The 12,792-nt window shown below is 34.6% G+C and overlaps 1 protein-coding gene across 4 annotated transcripts in view; it reads right to left on the bottom strand.

The window, feature by feature from the left end:
- CEP162 (centrosomal protein 162) overlaps positions 1–12,792 on the bottom strand; it is a 72,884-nt gene that overhangs the window by 51,847 nt on the left and 8,245 nt on the right. For all 4 annotated transcript variants that reach the window (XM_037143821.2, XM_053664912.1, XM_053664913.1 and 1 more), the window contains 6 exons: positions 11,777–11,923; positions 11,278–11,458; positions 9,287–9,354; positions 7,066–7,184; positions 5,483–5,513; positions 2,577–2,693 (listed from right to left, as the gene is read on the bottom strand). In XM_037143821.2, coding sequence (XP_036999716.2) covers positions 2,577–2,693; positions 5,483–5,513; positions 7,066–7,184; positions 9,287–9,354; positions 11,278–11,458; positions 11,777–11,923 — 663 coding nt within the window. The remainder of the gene's footprint in view (positions 1–2,576; positions 2,694–5,482; positions 5,514–7,065; positions 7,185–9,286; positions 9,355–11,277; positions 11,459–11,776; positions 11,924–12,792) is intronic.

Raw genomic sequence — 12,792 nt, 5'->3', positions numbered from 1 at the left:
AACAAAGTTCAGGTGCTGATTTTAAGATTTTCAAGGGTACTTCTTAAGTACCAGGTAAATTCAATATCCCACAGCCAATCAGATTTATACTATAATGCCTCCAGGTTCTTCAACTTCTATTAACAGACAGTTGATGTAAGTTATAATGACAATAACAATGGAGTTGCTGTTGCTTGTTGAATCTTAATATTCTATATATGTGACCTCAGTTGATTATCACAAGGTCTCATTTTAAAGAGGAAACAGGCTTAGAAGTATTAATTGTCCAGTGTCACCCAGGTGATAACTCGCAAGAATGAGATTATGGATCATGATCATATCTACACGACAATACATTCATATTCTACCATATCTTCCAGTAAGTAACTCATCAAAATATTTCACAGTCAAGAACATTTAAGAAATGACACACACAAAAAAAGACAAAAAACCTACAGCTTCATATAACTGCTTGGATCATCTCAAAAGAATTTTTACTTTTAGAAATACATTTTTTACTTTTTTGAGTTTTTCTTATAACCTACAGTAGTGGTTTTCATACTGTATTTTAAGAAATCATAGTGCTTCACAGAAAATCATGGATTCCACAGATGTCTGGTTGAAATTTCATTTTTAAATGTGTTTTAAAACTTAAAGCTTATAAATAGAAGTTACTCTAAACACCTGATGCACCATTTATGTAACTGTAATATTTTAAAGACCATCACAGTGATAACTTTGCCTCCTGCTTTGTTTTCATGCATATCTTAGAATAAAGTTTCTCTGGCCATACTGTACATATACGAACTTCCTGTAATGTGTCTCTAAGTAGAAAAACTATAGCTTGACACTGGTCTTTTAAATGAATCCATGTCCAGTTACTGAACACTGTGCAGGTGGATCTACTATCACGGCACTTAAGTGGCATGGACTGAAAAACAGCAGCAGGACTGAGGAACATGTGTTCAGCACACGTGTTTGTCAGAGCAGAACACCCAGTTGAGTCGTAACAAATAAATGAGTAACACGTCTTGATGGAAAATTTCTGTTGCAGTTTTTTTACTTTTATCCATATTTTAAAATAGAAATGAGTGAAGCAAGTCAGGGTAGTGGTGACTTAGAATGGCAGCGACTAGAAAAAAGAGATTTGAGTAGACTTTGTGGGTCAGATCCCGTGTTTTTGATGTGGTTGCTGGCTACATAGGTGTGTGTTCAGTATTTGAAAACTCATCAAGTTGCACTATTATAATACACCATATAGAAGTATTATATTACTTTTCTACAGGCATATTATACTTCAATAAGAAAGTAAAAATTAAAAAATAATAAAATTCTAACAAATGTTTAGAGTTGGTTAGTGATTTGTCAATTCTATTGCTCTTTTCTTCCAAGTGTCCAGTTTAGTCGACCATACTGGTCAACTGGGACTTACAAAGCAAGCTGATTAAAAGTTCCCATTTACAACTATTTATGTGGTAAATCATGAACACTTTCATATTATACAACAAAAACAAAATAAACAAACAGAAGTCTGAAGGTGATATGAGAATAACAAATATCTGTAACTTCTGATTTCAAAAATTTCAAAGACCATTACTGCTCTAACTTTACAAATGTTACAATTGTAAACATTTATGTTTGTACCAACAAAATACCATTTTTATCTACAGAAAGTATACACAAAATTTCATTTGGAAATAAGGACTCCACATTGTCCTAAAGACCTTGACAACCTTGCCCTGGCTGGTGTGGCTCAGTGGGTTGAGTGCGGGCCTGCCAACCTAAAGCTCCCTGGTCCCAGGCCCAGTCAGGGCACATGCCTGGGTTACAGATCAGGTCCCCTACTGGGGGTGTGCAATAGGCAACCAATTGATATTTCTCTTGAATACTGATGTTTCTCTCCTCTTTCTCCCTTCCTTCTCCTCTCCCTAAAAAATAAATAAAACCTTAAAAAAAAAAGACCTTTACAACCTTTAGTAAAGTGTTGATGGTCTTAGGCATTTCAAAATTTGGGGGTATAATCCAGCTTTTTTCTGAACATGGGAACTATGGAAAAACACAGTAAGACTGAAGTTTCATTTCTCCTAGACAGGGCAAATTTAACTGAATACTCTGGAGAAGGACAAAAAATTAGTTAATATTCACCTATAGTGCTACACTTTGTATTAATAAAATTCATTCATTCATTAATAAGCCTTTACTTAAGCCCTGGCCAGGTAGGTCACCTGGTTACAGCAGCATCCTGATATACCAAGTTTGTGGGTTCAGTCTCTGGTTAGGGCACATACAAGAAGCAACCAATGAATGCATAAATAAGTGGAACAACAAATCAGTGTTTCTTGTTCTCTCCCTTCCTTTCCCTTAAATCAGCAAATTAAAAAAAAAACAAAAAACACTTTACTTGGCTGACTAGCACTAGGTATGACCATCAGCAAGTTCCAATTATTTAAGATATTAAATACTATACAAAATGTAAGACACAAAATTTTATTATCAATATAGTTACTACATGTTATTATGTAGTACATATAAATGAAGTTAATCAGTCATAAAATATTACATATTTAGAAAATACTGAGTTTCTCAAACAGTTTTACCTGTTCCTGCCATTTCATTATCAGTTATTTCAGGAAGAACTTCTGGTACAGTTGCTGCTTTATCCTGTTCATCAAGGTTGACCTCTGCAACAGAATCTAATGAATCAAGCAGCACCACTGGAACAAAAAATAAGAAAAGATATCATGAATATAGAGAAATTTGTATGGCTCCTTAAAGAAAGCATTGTAATCATATGAAATCCATATAAAAACAGAGATAAATATTTACATATAAAAGAATATACAATCATATATCTATAGTAAGCATGATTTTCTTATGTACAAGAGTAGGATTACATCAACATACATATCTATGCTTATATACATGCCTAATATACATTTATATGTGGAAGGCAAAGGGCCTGAGAAAAATAACAAAAAAAAATTCTTTTTTCCCCAACTTTATTGAGGTATAGCTGACAATGAAAAATTATATATATTTAACATGTATAATTTGGTAATTTGATATATTTATACATTGTGAGATATTTACCACAATAAGCAAATTGACACCCATGACCTTGCATAGTAATTTACCTTTTTTTGTGTGGTGAGAACACTTGAGATCTTCCTTCTTAACAAATTTTAAGTACCTAATACCCTACTGTTAACGACAGTCAGACACACACCAAGGCACATCATAAATACATTACCCAAGATTAAAGATAAGGAGAGAATCTTAAAAGCAGCAAAAGAAAAGGAGACAGTTACCTACAAAGGACTTCCCATAAGACTATCAGTTGATGTCTCAAAAGAAACCTTACAGGCAAGAAGGGTCTGGAAAGAAGTATTTGTAGTCATGAAAGGCAAGGACCTATATTCAAGAATACTCTATCCTGCAAAGCTATCTTTCAGAATGGAAGGGCAGATAAAGTGCTTCCCAGATAAGGTCAAGTTAAAGGAGTTCATTATCACCAAGCCCCTATTATATGAAATGTTAAAGGGGCTTATCTAAGAAAAATAAGAAGATAAAAAATACAGAAAGTAAAATGACAACAAACACAATGATCAACAACCAAACTTAAAAAACAAAAACAAACTAAGCAAACAACTAGAACAGGAACAGAATCACAGAAATAGAGATCACAATGGAGGATTATCAGTGGGAAGTGGGGAGAATGGGGGAAAAGGTACAGTGAATAAGAAGCATAAATGGTAGGTACAAAATAGACAGGGGAGGTTAAGACTAGTATGGGAAATGGAGAAGCCAAAGAACATATATGTATGACCCAGGGACATGAACCAAGGTGGAGGAATGATGGTGTGGGGGGCAGTAGAGGGTAGATGGGAAAGAAGGGGAGAAAAAATGGGACAACTGTAATAGCATAATTAATAAAATATACTAAAAAACAACAGTCACATTGTTACACACTAGATATCCAGAATATTTTTATCTTGCATTAACTAAAACTTTATACGCCTTAGCCAACACCTCCCCATATCCAGATCCCCCAGCCCCTGGTTACCAATATTCTATTCTGCTTCTATGATTTTGGCATTTCTAGATTTCACATATGAGATCACATAGTATTTGTCTTTCTGTGTCTGCCTTCCTTATTTCACTTAAATGTCTACCATGCCCAACCATGTTGTTGCAAATGGCAGGATTTCCTTGTTTTAAAGGCTGAAGTAAATGTGTGTGTGTGTATGTGTGTATATCTCTTTAACCCATTTTGATTGATTTTTGTATATGTTTAAGGCAGGGGTGTCAAACTCATTGTCACTGGGGGCCACATCAGCCTCATAGTTGCCTTCAAATGGCAGAATGCAGTTTTGGGACTGTATAAATGTAACTACTCCTCAACAGTTAAGTGAGAACTCCGTGCTACCGCTGGTTAGAGACAGGGTGCCAGGCCAGATAAAACGAGGCGAGGGGCTGGATTTGGCCCTTGGGCCCTGTGTTTGCCACCTGTGGTTTAAGGCATGGGGTCCAGTTTCATCTTCTACACGTGACTATCTGTTTTCCAAACTCCATTTATTGGGGAGACTGTCCTTTCCTGGGTAGTCTTGGTGCCTTTGTCAAAAATAACTGACCATATATGCATAGGTCTATTTCTGGACCCTCTATCCTGTTCCACTGATTTAGGTGTGTTTGTAATGGCAACAGCGCACTCTTCTGATTATTACAGCTTTTTAATATATTGGTAGTTTGAAATCAGGATTTGTGGTGCCTCCAGTTTTGTTTTCCTTTTGCAAGATTGTGTTGCCTATTTGGACTTTTTATGGGTCCATGTGAATCTTAAGATTGTTTTTTTCTATCTGTGAAAAGTGCTATTGGAATTTTGATAGGGACTGTACTTGGTCTGTAGTTCGCAGATCCAGTGATTAATGTCCTGTAGTATGAACTTTAAAGCAATATTAATTCTTCCTATCCATAAACATGTAATATCTTTCCATTTACTTGCATCTGCTTCAGTTTTTTCATTGGTTATTTTGTAGTTTTCAATGTACATGTCTATTACTTCCTTGGTTATTTTATTCTTAAGTAATGTATTCTTTTGGGTGTTATTTTAAATAGGATTGTAATATATTCTTTTGGATGTTATTCTTTTGGGTGTTATTTTAAATAGGATGGTTTTCTTTTCATGATGTTCCTCTGATTTTGGTATCAGGGTGACCTGACCTCATAGAATAAGTTTGGAAGTATTCCTTCTTGTTCTTTGAAGAAGTTTTAAAAAATTGGTATAAATTCTTCTTTGAATGTTTGGTAAATTATACCATAAAGCTATCCAATCTTGGGCTACTAAAAAAGAAATGCTTCAAGATAGCAGAAGGGATATATTATTGAGACAAACTGTGAGCTTTAATTCTCTAGAGATATTAAAAAAATAAGTATAGATAGTGATTTATTCAGAATTGTTTAGATGCAATTCCAAGTAAAATATATGAATATACATAATATTTACCATTGGCCAGCATGCCAGTTTTCTCTTCTTCCTACATTCAAGGTAGAAAGAAAACATATCATTTAAAATGAAAGTTATGTAAAATGACCACAATGGAAATATTAACAAAATTTGAAAGTCAATGCTTTATTCATTAGGAAAAGATCAGGAAATGTTCTTTCTAGGTTTATCACACTCATTCACCAGTAATTCTATACAACCAGATGTTGTACCTGTGAGAGAAATTCTAGAAGTCTCTTCAGAACCTTGGAAATTATTAGAAATTAATTTAGACCTTTATAAAAACCTTCTTTAAAATATACAGATGCCATCTGCTCATCTACTTTGCTCAGAAACTCTTTTTTAAACTCCAGGATAACATGTATACCTCACATAAGAGTCTATTATAACATCACCATTTCTCCCTTATTATTAAATACTAATGATGAAATATAATTTGTACTCATGGTCTCATCTACATTTTGAGAAAATTTTTCAAAAAAGTAGGCCACCAAATGGTAACATTTAAAATTCATCAATATTGTGATTCCCTTACAATAAGTTTTCTAATCAGTGGCAACTATATTCTCCATGTGGTCAGGCAATGGAAAATGATGTCATTGTAGCAAAGCCTTATTTCCTCCCTATTTTACTCCTTACCCAGACAATGCTCTCCTAGGTTCCCACCTTGAGGCTGACACATTTCCGATGCAGGCTACCTTTTCTTACCTTTTCTTAGTATACCATATTATCGTACCTTCTACTGACCTATTTATTTTTCATAAAATATTATAAATGCATTTTCCAAATCCCATTAAATTTCTAAGGATACTCATTAGATCTCATCAATCTTTATGTGTCTCTAAGGCCATCTTGTTTTTCCACACAAACTACAGGATACAGACTCTCACAGACAAAATACTAGGTAAGAAGAAAATATTTCTTAGGAGTATTTATTAATACCAGAAAGTGTTCCTTATGCAGTTTATGGTTTTACACATCAAAACATGTAGACCTAACATGCAGTCCCAACACATGTCCAGAACAAGACCAATATAATTGTCCTTCTGGTTACTATTAGATAGCTCAAGGGTAAGGTCTACCAGACAGGTAATAGGTTGTAGTATCCTTAACTAGTCTTGGCAGGAACTGAGAAAAGAGGTAAGAGTATAGCAGTGTTGAATGTGAAGAAAGCAATTTAATTCATGATCTCAGCTAAGTAAACCTCAGGCACTTATATTACTACTAGCATAAATACTGAGGGGTATTTACTGTATTCACAAGGACAAGACTTACCAAAGAAAAGCATAATTTATAAAACCTGCTTAAAATTAGATTTGAGATTTTAATTTTTTACCTTCTAAAGCTTAACTTGCCTGGAAATTACTTGCCAAAAGATATCCTTAAGAATATCATCATTGGCCATAATTTCATTAAGATTTATGCCAAACTGACATCTTAAGAAAATGTCTGCATGTTGAGACCTATAATTTTACAATAATGAGTAAGACTATAAAGAATTCTTTATTTCTTGTTCTTCAAATAGTGACAGCTAAAGTGATAAAAGCAGTTTCAAAACTGTCAAATATATAATTGATGCATACCTGCTTGGATTCATTTACTTTTTGTGACTCAGGATTTTCTTTGGAATTCATCTCCTCATCTTTAGTAGTCAAAGAGGCATCAATATCTTCATCTTGATCAAAATCATCAGTGTAATTTTCTGAAAAAAAATTTTTTTTTAAAATATAAGGACCACATTGTCAAAAAGTCAAATTCCAGGAAAAGACTGATTTCCAAATGAAGAATTCTGTATAAGAATAATTTATTGAAATAGGAACATAAATATAACCTTTTTGGCAAAGATTTAATTCCATTCATGAGACTTAGTTTTATTTCATTTTTTTGTACTACCAGCTACTTATAAAATTATGTTTTATATTTTTAATTCTTTATATTAACTGACTAAAACTTTCTAGAGCTGCCCTAGAAATAGCTAGAGTTGATATAAACTCACCTTTTCAGGGTGGAATCAATCATTCTAGAAAGAAATGCAGACTTACTTGTATTTCAAATACTAGATTGCATTCAGAAACAGGATGGCCTGATGAGAGAAAGACTGCATGAGGTAGAGAATCTGCTTCTGGAAAGGCTGTCCTTTAGTCTTCTCTTTGAATGGAGGGGACATCTTGAGTGTAATTATTAATGGAAGTTGGGGAATAAACTTGAGAGGGCTTGGAAGTTAAACAGAGATGCTTCCAGTGAGACCTGCCTACAGAACACCTCCATTTTAGTTCATAAGGAATATGAGGCTAGAACAGCATGGGTATTGGAACCTAGGTAGATAAGCTAGGTTTCTTGGTTAACATCTATATTCAGAGGCTGAGAAGCTCACCTTTGTTTCTCCACCACGAAAGAACACTGGGATTTTCTAAATAACAGTAGACACAAATTTACAAAGTTATTGAGAAATTGCTTTGTCTGATACAAAGTACTTTGTATCAGACCATTATAAAAATGATTATGATTCTAATATTCTAGGTGAGAATCACTGAATTTTAAGGAACCTAAGAGATTATATTTGCTTAGGAGATGATGAACAAGGAGAGAGGAGATATCGGAGTATGACAATAAACTTAGACAACTACCTGGGATTTGGGAACTACCTGAAATCAGTGGAAGGGGATATAGTGTTTGTGCGACTGCAAACAGGTGGTATAAGAAACAGTGCAGGCAGTTTGACATAAAGTTTAAGAGCATGACCAAGAGCCAGAAGGCTTGGATACACTACTTAGTTCTACTAATTTCAGCTATAGAATGTCAGCAATGGTATAATGTTATCTGAAAGTAGAGTCTAATAAGATAAAGATGCATATTGTGAATCATAAGGCAACTAAAAAAATATAGCAAAGAGGTACACTAATCCAAATGAAGGAATAATGGAATGCTATAAATACTCAGTCCAACAGAATGCAGGACAAAAGGTGCTGTTAACAACATAAAAGATGGAAAGATGCGAAACAAATGGCAAAACAGTACTGTACTTTTTGGACTATAAAATACACTTTCCCCGCCCCCCCAAATTTGGGAGGAATAATGGTTTTTAATGCTGCTGTTGAGTTCTGTTTACATTTACACTGGTGAAATATTATGTTATTTATGTTATTAAATATTTTACCACATTTTTTGCTTCAAAAAAATTTTCTTTTCCTATTTTCCTCCTCTAAAACCTAGATGTGTCTTATGGTTCAAAAAATACAGTAAATGACCATTCCAAAAAATGCATTTTTGTAAAGTGTAGAAACATGTGAATTAAAAGTCAGAGATTATCAGACTGGATAAAATAGAAAAACCCAGCTATATACTATCTGTAAGAAAATCATTTTAAATATAAACACAGACACATTACAAGTCAAAAGATGGAAAAAGATAAACCACCCGAATCATAATTTAAAGGCATTTGTCTTGGCTCCCCTGACTTCCCTGGTCCTGTCTCCCAACTGGCCCCCTGCCCGCTCCCTACAAATAAGGCAGCACTGCACTTTCTGCATTGCTTGGTGGCGCAGATTGCAACACAGGCAATTCGCTCTACCTGTTTAAAGCCCTTTCCCAGACAGTGTGATTTTCTTTTTAATTAATTTTCTCTTACATTTACTAAAAATGATTCTGTTCAAATACTGAAATTTTATTCTTTTAATAGTTCATTTTTATTATATTTTTCCATTACTCCCCTATACCCTTTATTCCCCTATACCCTTTTCCACCTCCACCCACCCCCTGCCCCCTCCCCCAATCACCACACTATTTAAAAACCAATGAAATTACCTTCCAGTTCTTCATGTTTCAATTCATTCTCATATTTATCTTCAGTTAGTTCTATGTTAGCTTGATTACTGGAAAATATTTAATTTAGTATTACATGTTATTAATACATTTCCATGCAATCCTTTGTGTATATTTAAAAAAATCTGTAACACTATGTATTCCTTCTCAAGTTTTCTTGTTTTTATCAAAAGCAAAAAACTTGGGAGCTATAAGGAAAATATTTTGAAAATAAAGGTTTCTTAAAGCTAAAATGTAGCTGATAAAATAACAGGAAAAAAATGCCATGTTTTAAACTTTATACACTAACACAATATTATACCTATAATGTGTGTGTGCATTTACATGTTTAATGATCCAGATACCTTTTCTAAAGATTAGAAACAGACTATAAGCTATGAGAATCAGTGAAATCTACATGGAGGTCAGAAGAAGAGTGCCAGGGTCATCATTTACATGCTAATAAGCAACTTACCCCTGAAATGGGAGCTGCATAGAAGCCTTAAACCAAGAATTCAGCAAGGCAACAAAGAAGCTTGAGCCAGTTTGAATCGCACTAAGCATATTAGTTCAGATACTGCTTGCTTTCAAACCCAGGAGTCAGTTCTACCTTTTTCAGTCCATCAATCCTGTCTTACTGAGATTAGAAGATCCATAAAATTATGAAACTGTAGTAATAGCAGAAAACAATATTGCATACTGAATACTATGCTATCCTCTGACTAGTGTGTTTTGGAGTAAAAATACCAGTAGTTAAGAATATCATTAAGAAATCAGAAAAAAGTTAAGGGCAAAGACCTGTGACTAACTTGTGCATGCCTAGTCTATGTTATCACTGTTGGGAGAGGTGACACCACGGACCTGCACGTTCTTGCTGGGTATGCCAAGGATGCGGGGGACAGACTCCCCTCTCCTAGGTGATTTCTCAAGGTTGTGTTTGCAGTGAGCCAGCTTGAGAGGACTGTTTCCACTTTACAAGTAGTGGAATCCCTAGCCTCAGTGATATTCTTATAAAACAACCCACCCACGTATGCAGAGAGCCATCGTGGACCCTGTGTTGCTCCCACAGGCCTTGTGGGGCACAGGGAACTGAGGCAAACAAACTTGACGGTTAGGTACTTAAACTCTTTTGTTGTGAGAAATAAAGTCTCTCATTTCTGACCCAGGAATCTTGTGTCTATTGTCAGCACAAAACTGGCAGGCTAACTCATGAACTTCCAGGTAGGGTACAAATCCCAGACCTTATGTAGTTCAAGACAATCACTGCCTTGTCTACCTCCTACAAGAACCTAAGCATCGTGAGAATAGGCACTGTAATAATCAGAGGTTATGATTCTCTTGATCCTAAATATAATTATAGTTTGGTGTTCTTAAAAATCTTAAAATTATAATAACTTTCACTTAAAATTTAAATAATTAAATGATACGTGAAGTTGAGGAAATTAAAGGTATCAGGTTTCACAAAGGTCTTGAAAATGTCAAAGGTCCACCATGCTTACAGAGAACCAGCTCAGTCAACTAGTAGGATTCCCACAACAAATGAGGTTTCCAGATCATCTGTAGGGTCAAATATACACAAAGGTGGGGCACAGACCAAACCTGTCTTTGCTCCCTGGTTCCCTATTCCCTTCTGCTCCTTTCCCCCCCTGAATTTCCAGCAGCTACCTGGACTCTCTATTTACCTCATCTGTAGAAAATCACTCGATAAATCACTCTCCCAGTAACATCTTTCTGGCAATGTACTATTAATCCCAATAGTTAGCTCGGGCATGAAATTTCACATAGCTAGAGGTCAAGTGGCTCTCAAATTCAAACCAATGTATTCTGTTGATATAAAAGAAAAATTCTGACCAATATAATGAACTTAAAAATAAGATTCCACTTTTGCCTGTTATACTATTTACCCATTTTTGTCCATGTATACACTAGCCTTTCAAAAATATAGAAAAACACAAAAATCATTTAATGTTTAGTATATACTTTATTTTCATTACCTATGAAAAGGTTTAAAATGCGTGGTATCATTAGAATCCAATTCCTTATTTAATCTTGAATAATCAATGGAAGATGTTAAGCCTTTCTCAAGTCTGGCAAAAAATTGCTCTTTTTCCTCTTGTTCTTCTAATGTGTCCAATCCAAATCCGAGAACACTATGATTGAGCTCGGAAACTATGTCTAAATGAAGAGCACAAACACACTTTATTAACACACAGAATTTTGATAAAGTTAACTTTAATGATGCATTTATTGACATTATATGTTGAAATTTTAAAAAATTGGAACACACTTAATTTTTCACCACCAATATAGATTTGTACTCATAATCAGTAAGGCTCCTCTAGAAGTGGAATTGTAAACCTTCTAGGAAGCTATTAAATCTATCTAAGTGCTTCATAAAGGATGTTCCAATATAGCTGTGAGTTAATTTCTATAAAACTTTTGATTATCAGTACAGTAATTAACCCATCAACTCTTCGGTCTCATATTGCTTACCATTTGTTTCTAAGCTGTCGATACTTAAGACAGAGGTTCCACTGCTCTTGAGAAACTGAATCCGTTCAGCAGACTCCTCTTCTATTTCCATAATAGGCTGAGAAGTCGTCTTCGTTTTCAAGTAACTTACATTTGTTCCCAGCAGTCCTAGGGATGGGATGTAATATAGTTGGATATTTATATTCACAGCATGGTTTTGACAGTTATGCCAACACTGTAATACTAATTTTGTGGACCATCACTATCAAATAAATCTAGTCTACTGAATAAAAATCTACCAGATCTAAAATTCACAAAAGAAAAATTATAATTCTATTTGCAGTGTATCTCATGAAGAATACTTTAAAATTCTGCATAATGGGGTGATAAGAGACATGATTTTTAAAGATTATTTTGAAGGATAGTACTTTTTACAGTATACCCAGCCACTTTAATGAACATCTTTTGTCTTATATAAAGCAAGAGTAGTAAATAAGTAGCTGAACTGGAAAAGGGCGGCCATCCTAAACACAGGGAAGAAGAGCTACGAAGAGTCAACCGTGGGTAGGACAGGCCACATCGGAGGTACCAAAAGGGCCAGTGCAGGTGGGTCTAGAAAGTGCGGGTAAAGTCCAGGCAGAAACGAGTCTGGAGCAGGAGTTGATAGTTACACCGTGCTCATCCTCACAGGTGGGGGATAGGGTTTGCTCTTTATTCCAAAAGCACTAGAAAACAGTGAAAAAGTTATTCAATCAAAATTTCTTTATACTAAGAATACATATTTACTGTAAAAACTGATATACAGAAAAAGTAAAAAAATTATATTATGTGATAAGAATATGAAGATTAGAATATCACTTTTACTTAGAATGAAGCTTTATTAAGAAGTCACAAATTCTGACTACAATTTCCTAATTAGTGTCCTCTTGGAAAGGGTTCAGAATCTATTTATTTTATGGCTTTGTGTGAATAATAGTTTTACAGCTCAAATAACTTTCACGGCTGCAGAAAATCAAGAGGTGTATCTATAGCCATTT

This window comes from Artibeus jamaicensis, unplaced genomic scaffold (assembly GCF_021234435.1).
Source record: "Artibeus jamaicensis isolate MK-2021 breed Jamaican fruit bat unplaced genomic scaffold, CSHL_Jam_final contig_387, whole genome shotgun sequence".
Classification (NCBI taxonomy): domain Eukaryota; kingdom Metazoa; phylum Chordata; class Mammalia; order Chiroptera; family Phyllostomidae; genus Artibeus; species Artibeus jamaicensis.
Note: the sequence above shows the minus strand (reverse complement) of the source record. Positions and strands in the feature narration are given on the sequence as shown.